Raw genomic sequence first — 8356 nt, forward strand, 5'->3', positions numbered from 1 at the left:
TTATGGTATTTACCAATCTAGTTTTAACATCCTTGGAATACAAGTGATGGAAAAGGGCTTCGTAGGTACTTGTGCATGAACCCGCTATAATTCAAATGAAAGAAATATTGTGAGAAAGTAGAATATGAACCAAAAATCCTTCTATTATGAGATTATAACCCACTATAAGATACATGTACATAAACCAATAATCCTTCTATTAGGGGAGGAACATGAGAACCATCTTGAGAGTTAGTTGATCCTGTTTTGGGTTCCAAAACGGATAAAACAATTGACAAACTCCCAAAAAGCTGGTTTGGGAGACAGAACAAACAAAAGCTCAAATAAATCTGATTTTTATTCTCTACGAATGTACAAATGAATTACAAGTTACACGTAATTTAATTTAATTTTCCAGCTGCTAAGTTTTCATGACCAAGTAAAACAACAGTATCTACAGTAAATTGTATAAAGCCCTGTACTACTATGGCAAATTCTATTACCCCTCAGTGAAAAAAACCCCATCTGTCAAAGAATCTTTCAGCTTTGTTATAAGCAGCTTATAACAAAGCACTAACTAGTCATCACTCTTCCAAGATGCAGAAAAGAATCCTTCTCAGCCAATAGTCGATCCAAGGCGCGGAGATCTAAATACGAAGCACCGAATGATTGACAGAGGTGGAGTAGCCTCCTTTAAAGTAGAGAGAGTTCTCTCTGATTAACAGTCTCATTGATGAAAGTAGCATTATAGGCTGGTTATAATTCCTGTCTGATTTGAGCAGAGACAAGAGCAGTCTCGCACATTCAAATCCCTCTTGACAAGTCGTCTGTCTCGGTTGATCGACAATTTAATAAAAGGGAGCTTCTGTGCAACCTGGCGCCAGATTTCATTCACTGTTCCGTTCGGTACTCCATATTGGAAATAACGCTTCACCTGAATCAAGAAATTAAGATTAATACAGATTAATATTTGGAACTGGCTTTAGCTTTGCACTGTAATTACTTAATAGATGCATAACTATTTTGTAACATTTCATACAAATGTGAAGAACAAATTGCACCCGCAGTAATTGGCATGCACTAAAACGTCAATTGTAGAACTCTTATACTTAAACAACATTTGCCACAAACTCCGCTTCATTATTCCAATCCGCCTAGACACTTTACAAATACCAGCCCAGGGTTCTCTAGAGATGCATACCAGTTTGTATTCAGCATACCCTTGATCTTATGGCCACATCTGCCATCTTGCAGAAGGCATAACTAATACAAAATTCAAGACTTTGGCCACAGAGAGAGAGAGAGAGAGAGAGAGAGAGAGAGAGAGAGAGAGAGAGAGAGAGAGAGAGAGAGAGAGAGAGAGAGAGAGAGAGAGAGAGAGAGAGAGAGAGAGAGAGAGGATTTCAGAATATGGACAAGTGTGGCCATGCTAGCACACACACAAAGGTACTCTAATGAGGACCTACGTTGGGGCTTACATCTCAGTCACTCATACCGATCTCACAGATAAGATACAAATGCTCTCATGGTTCACATTAGAATACCAATGTGTGTTTGTGTGTGCATATACATTAGCTTCCTTCCCCGTGCTCAAACAAAAAGTAAAATTTGTATAACTTTTCCTGGTTTTAATCGTCATTTAACCATTACTTGTTTTTCCACCCTTGGACTTCAACCAAATCAAATGTTAAACATTTCCGACAGGAAATGAGTAAAAGAAGCCACAATGGCAAGAAGTAAAGCAGACATTAATTTCAAAAACAAGATAAAGAACAAAAGCGGAATGAAACTTGAAAGACAACAGCAATAAAAGGCAAATCAAACCCCAAAAACAAAGCAATTGGACTAACCTCATTCAGCTCCTTCTGGTATTCCAGAATTCTCTCAGTTGTGATTCCTCTCAGCATTGAGACCAAGAATTCTGGCTTTAAAGCTGCATTGGATTCTACAAATATTGCTATCTTTCTGTAGTCTATAACATCTTCAAATGGAAGCTCAATGCTATCACTGACTATCACAGGCACACACAAGCTAACTATCGAATCAAAAAGTCTGCAGGCTGATGGAGTATCACCAGCTGGATTTAAACAGAACTTTGATGTATGCATCCCATGCGAAGCAGCCCGTCGACTCTCTCTGGATTGTGTTCCATGTTTTATTATGACATCCTCTTCATTTTCAAGTAATTGGAAAAGCAAATCACGTATCTTTCCCCCCTACAAACACAAAAATAGACCCCCAAAAGCCAAACATTAGCTCAGATAGATAACTGAGACTAAGATCAAACTTGTACACCAAAAAATTTCTTTATACACATTCAAATCCTTAATTCATGGACTCAAATGACAATCAATCATTGAATTCTCTATGAAAATGCAACATTTCAAACATACCCACAAGATAATTTATTACAACAACAATGATGAGCATAAGGAATTTAGTAAGCAATTGAAGATGTACCTCTTTGCGGAACCGATTGCCCATGAAGAACAACAAGGTGTTGCGGTCCTCAACACTGATATCGCCGCTGTAAGTGTTGATGCGGTGAGAGTAAGGCACAATCACGTCCTTAACAAGCGATCCTTGGTCCTCCTTCAACCGCCCGAAATCACAAACAAGCAACACACTGTTTTTGACTTTGTCAATCACTTTGTACAGAGCATTGGGGTCCGAGGCCATGATCACGTGGTCTCGACCATTGTTCCTCTTCCAATACACCTGCTCCTCCAGCCACTCAATCAACGCCACCTGGTTCTCCTCGTCACTGTACAGCGGCTTATCGGACCCGGAAGCCGGTCGGGCCGGGTTGACGATCAGGCTCAATGACGAGAAGAATGGGACGTAGAAGAAGTCCGCCTCTTCCGGATCCAAGACCTTCTGAACGGGCGACCCGAACCGTTCCGCTTCGGGTTTGAGCAGGTCCTTAAAGAGGTACCACTCGCCCATGTGCTGGTGACCCGGGTACTTGAGCTTGGAAACGTCTTCGTCGGGCCGGCCGCCGCGGGCCAGTGAGTGATGCTCGATAACTCCGTAAGTAAACCGCTTGGGGAGGTCGTATAGGTAGACTTTCACGGGCTTCCCGGGAAAATTAAGCTGATTTTCTCGGGAAGCAAACACGTCGGAGGAGATCGAGGAAGCGGAAGAGAAGGAGGGGAGGGCGGTCTCGAGCTTGGCAGTGGTGGTGGGGGTGAGGAAGGTGTTGAGGAAGGCGTAGATGAGGAGGACGACGACGATCGTGGCTAGGGATTGCTTGAGGAGCGAGGATTTTCGCGCCATGGAGAGGAATTGAGGGAGGGTTAGGGTTTGGTGGGCATGGGGAGAGGTTGAAGAAGGTGACGAGGGTTTGGTGGTCTTCTTGGTTTTGGTGGATCGGAGCTCACTCAAACCCAAAGGCATTGCTTTGGGGGTGGGCTCGGCGCACTGCGCTAACATACGCTTTGCGCGTAGTGGGAGACACCTTGGTTGTAAAAAGGCTGATTGAGCAAATTTTTGGAATTTTGCATTCTTGAATCTATGAGATGATATGATATACTATAGTTGTGAGTCGTGACATAATTAAAATTCTGAACCATATTTTTATTATTGATTCAGATTGGTTGGGATGTTTAACAAACACATTTATTTGCTTTCATTTTCACATCAATAATATTCAATTTTCTGCCTTCTCTTCAATAAAATAAAATAAATAACAGGGACACGTACCCCCCACATCTCTGTCTCTCCCTCTCTCACATTCATGAGAAATGTAACAGCGCAGGAAATTTTGAGGTACCAACGTACGTGAGGTCAAATTGGTAAGTTGATAACTAGGATGGTAATAAATAAATTAATAAGGTGATTAATTATGAGATGATTAGAACTTCTTGTGTATGCATGTCGTATACAGCAACATACTCAGTGGGGCTGAATTTGACCAAAATACAAGGGTTTTACTATTTTGTGTTTGTAGTCATATTGTGACTTGATATGACAGTCGGACTCAAGAATTTCTCCTTATTATGAACCGTGATATCTTTTATTAGGACATAGATGCTCTGACCTTATGTGAACTTTTAGTAGCGTTAGTTTTTGGCTAAGTAATCAAATGGTAGATATACCAATCTATTCTTAGTGATCTCTGATCATTCATATATATATATATATATCAACAGAAACCAACATCCACTTTTGCTATAAACAAAAGTAAAAACCAGAAATTTGTAACCCCAAGTCAAGAACATAACGCTGATTAGCTAATAATATTCTAAATAAGTCTTATATATATATATATATATATATATATATAACTAGTTCAAAAGCCCTGAAAATAATTCAGATATATATATATATATATCTTGTATAAATTCCAGCATGGAGAGGATCCAGACACCCGTTTTCTTCTTTCTTGCTGCATGCCAGAAGCTAGCCCTTCTCATAAGCTGTTCACTCTGCAGAAGAACATAACCAATGTAGTTTGCATATAATCAAACACTAGTATACTAGCGATAATGGTAGAGGCGGCTGAGATTAATCGAGAAGGCTCGAATTACTATATAGGTGTACGTACCGTATATAGAGCGGCCGCTGAGATTGAAATCAAGGAGGCTGGGCTGATGAGGAGGCTGGAGAGAATAGGGGTTGAACTGAGGCTGAGGCTGAGGCAGTGTGGCAAGCTTAAGCACACTGCTTGGTTGTTCTTCACCACCAAATGGGAACTGATCCAGTACGTGTCGATGTTCCTCAGACTTTGGTAGAATCTGCAGATTCTCCACCTGTTCTGCCTCATGGGCCTGCTCATGACCAAATGCTGCGTTTTGATGCGCCTTAATCTGAATCTTGCATGCATTTAAATTAAACAATTAATTTAAACACTTCATGTTAATTAAAAATTAAACTAATAATTAAGGAAACTTTTAATGGTACAGCTTCTGAAGATACTCACCAGATGGAATAGTTGCTCATTTTCTTCCTCCCTCCTCTTGGTCTAGTATTATTAAATAATTATATACATAGACAGATCAAAGTTCAATATCATTAATTAACAATTTTAATATGGTAATTAAATGGTGAGAAATGGGTGTTTAACAAATTAATTACCGTTGCACGAAGATTGTCTATCTGTTGTTGCAAGACCTCAAACTGTACACGCAAATAAAAACAAGACAGTAAAGAAAAACATAAGCACCAAATAAACTAAAAGGATTTGATGAATTAAATAATATACCTTGCGAGCTCGAACCCTGTTAACAGACTCCTCTAGCTGGTGCTCAAGCTCCACCAGATCCTCAAAGCGCACACAGCTCAGGTCCTCACCAGTGTAGCGTTGCAAGCTCAGTTCCAGACTCTGAGTTTCTCTCCTCATTTTCCTCAGCTCAGCATTCATATATTCCTATACGTACAAATTTCAATAATGCTACAATTTCTTAATCCTGATCAAGTTCAAATTAATTTTGAATTAAAATCAGTACACAATGATCAATGAGCTACAAATTTATACGTACCGTGTCGTTGTGTTGAAATATTCTAGTCCCTCTAGCAACCTGGTACCTTTGAATCAGCTCCTCCATGCTAAACCATACAAAATATGAATGCAGCTGACATTAATATCCGTTGAATCCACTGAATTAATGTATAAATTTGATACAATTTATCCAAAATGAAAAGGAATTAATGTATAAATTTGATACAATTTGATCATTTCAATATATTATTTAGTGATGCACTTGCACAAAATGTAAGTAATTATGACTCAGACAAGGAAGAGCAAGTAGAACAAAAGAAAAACAAAAAGTAAAGAGTATGATCAGACGATAGAGATTGTAGCTGTGCTGAGGCAGAAGTAATAATTTAATCATGAATTTTTATTTTCTTTGTTTTTATCTGACATAGTAATCATGAAGTTGCCTCTGTCAGAAATTAATATGCTATAGGAAAACCCTAGGTATGCAGATCTGCGCAGATGGCAAGTAAATGTACTCAATTGGTCAAATCATTTGAATCTGATGAGGCTAAAGGACCAAAACTCAAAACCAAACCTTAGTACTGTGTCAAAATCAACCTGCGACGGTGCTCAGAAAAAAAGAAAAGAAAATTAAAAAATAATATATTGGGAGGGAGGAGAGAGAGTAGGACCAGATCATCAGTAGAAGAACTCCAGAAAACAAAACCAAAACTGGCAAAAAATAACAACATGACACAAGGAAGGAGAGGAGTTGAGAATTGAAACAAATCAAACACATTACAATTAATCAAAGCGTGGAAGTTTGCAAAAAGAAAAAGGTAAAAAAATTAGCCCTACCCATGAATCAAAACACAAGATCTTCTGACAAAAGAAAAAAGAGAAAATAAACCAAAAATATATTTTAAAAAATAAAACAATGGAACCCATCAAAGCAAAGCAAAGAGAAAAATGAGATCCACAAAAGTAGTACGTAGTAGGTGCTAGTTCATCACCTTGAAGACTCACTGCAGTACTGAAACATCTTCCCAGTGCTTGAGAAGATGACAAGACCGATCTGAGCATCACACAGCACAGAAAGCTCATGAGTCTTCTTGATCAGGCCAGCCCGCCGTTTTGCAAAAGTGACTTGCCTTGTGGTTCGGTTTTCTATCCTCGAAATTGTTATCTTTCCCCTTCCCATATTTATGCAATTTCTTCTTTGTAGGAAAAGCTAGAGAAGAAATTATGGAACTCTGACTCTACCAGTGCTCAAATTCCTGATTTAGATCAAGACCCCAAAACCCAACAATTAGCTAAGTTCAAAAATACATAAACTTTGAACAACAAAGAGCATATACATATATATATGGATTGTATATATGGAAAAAAAAATGTTTAATTGTTACTATGCTATAAGAGTGCTAAAGGGGTTCTTATTTTTGTTGGATGAAAATAAATGATGAGAGACTTATACCCAATAAAAATCTTAAATGAAGGAATGCCACAATAAACAAAGAACTGTGATCAGAAGTAGGAACCTAGTTTTCTAAAAACCCTAATGACGACATATGTAAATATGTTAACATTTTGGTATATACTGTGAAAATATTGGGTGGGGGGGGGGGGGAGAGAGAGAGAGAGAGAGAGAGGTAGAAGGAAGAGTTTGGAAGCAACAGACTTAGAGAGGCATTGGTGCTTTACCTCTGCTTTCTCCCTTTGCCTTGTTGGGTTTCAAGTTTGGAATGCTGAATGAACTGAGCAACTCTCTATATTTAGATAAACTTAGGTAGGCAAATTGCCCATCATTTTCCCACTATTTACCAAAATGCCTCTCTACCAATTGATTTCAGATTAATGAGTGAAGAGAAAGAGAGAGACAGTGCTAATACAGCTTCGTCACACCATGTACAAAATATATAATTGAGCTAAAGTTAATTATGCACTAATTATAAATATTCATCTTTTATATCGTTAACACTTATTCACATGTTTTTTTTTCCAAGAAAAATAATTAAAAACGGTGAAATTCATATGCATATTTTTTGTGAGGATCGATCCTAGCAGGTGTACAGAAGTACTTGATTGCATCTAGTTCTGTATTATGGTAAATTAAAAATGCAGCTAGAAGGAGCACATGGAATTGCAGTTGTATCAAAGTGGTCCATCCATGGTCAATAATCTCAATGCCCTAATTAGTGCGCAGAAGAAGATCACATTCATGCATGCTACAGATACATGGGGTATATAGGTAATTTCAGTCGAGAACTACAAAGCTTTGGTGTCTTATTGCATGCAGCGACTGTTAACCACCCCTGCCCTTTTGCCCTTTCGTCTGCAAACCCAGCCTTATGGATTTTGCCATTTATAGACACTTTTTAAGGCTGTGAGCCAACTAGGCTTTCCCCAAATGTCAAACAAATCGAAGACTTGGGTTGATGTATATATGTATGACGACTTGGGTTGGCTTATGGGTTGGCGTTAGATAAGTGTATTATTAAGTGTTAATCATCTATGTAAACATGGCTTAGTCATTAAGCATGATCGTGGAATTTCTACTAATTAGTTAAAGTGTCATTAGTCTGCAACTGACGATCTTTATGAGTCACAACTTTTTTAGGCACGTCCAAATGACTCATAAACTTTGATTTACATCATCAACTTCTACTATTTGTACACCAATTATATGCCTAGCCAAATTTTGATAAGGAAAAAAACAAGAGGGGTAAATTAAGCAAATCAATACATATGCATTGCCTGGTTTTGATGAGACTAATTATATGTAGATTATGTTAATTAGGACAACAAATTACTAAAGATTTCATGAAAATTTAATTGTGTTTGTGAGGCTTTTTCTCTTAGTGAATTACTGAACTATTGCATCTTGTATGGTAGCAAATTAACCCTAGTTAATTATTTACTCCAAGAACAACCAAATTGGATAAAGAACAAAGGTTGAAA

General features: G+C 38.1%; 2 protein-coding genes across 3 annotated transcripts; both read right to left on the reverse strand.

Moving 5' to 3' along the window:
- On the reverse strand, positions 312-3542 carry LOC18779123 (probable arabinosyltransferase ARAD1). Its single transcript, XM_007211554.2, has 3 exons — positions 2440-3542; positions 1830-2195; positions 312-913 (listed from the first exon to the last, which is right to left on the reverse strand). Exons 1-3 carry the CDS (start codon positions 3409-3411, stop codon positions 725-727), a joined length of 1527 nt encoding a protein of 508 aa, XP_007211616.2. The 5' UTR covers positions 3412-3542; the 3' UTR covers positions 312-724.
- LOC18781300 (MADS-box protein FBP24) lies at positions 4112-7169 on the reverse strand. 2 transcript variants are annotated; one of them, XM_020561578.1, is made up of 8 exons: positions 7100-7169; positions 6412-6675; positions 5460-5526; positions 5183-5347; positions 5056-5097; positions 4901-4942; positions 4526-4787; positions 4112-4406 (listed from the first exon to the last, which is right to left on the reverse strand). In XM_020561578.1, the coding sequence occupies exons 2-8, from the start codon at positions 6597-6599 to the stop codon at positions 4402-4404; spliced, it is 771 nt and encodes a 256-aa protein (XP_020417167.1). In that variant the 5' UTR covers positions 6600-6675; positions 7100-7169; the 3' UTR covers positions 4112-4401. The 2 variants fall into 2 exon arrangements, with proteins under 2 accessions (XP_020417167.1, XP_020417166.1); XM_020561577.1 differs by lacking the exon at positions 7100-7169 and adding an exon at positions 6873-7021.

The sequence above is a fragment of the Prunus persica genome, chromosome G4, assembly GCF_000346465.2.
Source record: "Prunus persica cultivar Lovell chromosome G4, Prunus_persica_NCBIv2, whole genome shotgun sequence".
Taxonomy (NCBI): Eukaryota; Viridiplantae; Streptophyta; class Magnoliopsida; order Rosales; family Rosaceae; genus Prunus; species Prunus persica.

Excerpts from the sequence above, each read along its gene's own strand:
- LOC18781300 (XM_020561578.1), bottom strand. The coding sequence starts at position 6,599 with ATGGGAAGGGGAAAGATAACAATTTCGAGGATAGAAAACCGAACCACA. Across the intron at positions 5,527-6,411 it reads TACTGCAGTGAGTCTTCAAG|CATGGAGGAGCTGATTCAAA; the intron begins GTGATGAACTAG and ends TGTATGGTTTAG. Across the intron at positions 4,943-5,055 it reads TAGACAATCTTCGTGCAACG|ACCAAGAGGAGGGAGGAAGA; the intron begins GTAATTAATTTG and ends TAATAATACTAG.
- LOC18779123 (XM_007211554.2), bottom strand. The coding sequence starts at position 3,411 with ATGTTAGCGCAGTGCGCCGAGCCCACCCCCAAAGCAATGCCTTTGGGT. Across the intron at positions 2,196-2,439 it reads GCAATCGGTTCCGCAAAGAG|GGGGGAAAGATACGTGATTT; the intron begins GTACATCTTCAA and ends TTGTGTTTGTAG. Across the intron at positions 914-1,829 it reads ACCAGAAGGAGCTGAATGAG|GTGAAGCGTTATTTCCAATA; the intron begins GTTAGTCCAATT and ends TTCTTGATTCAG.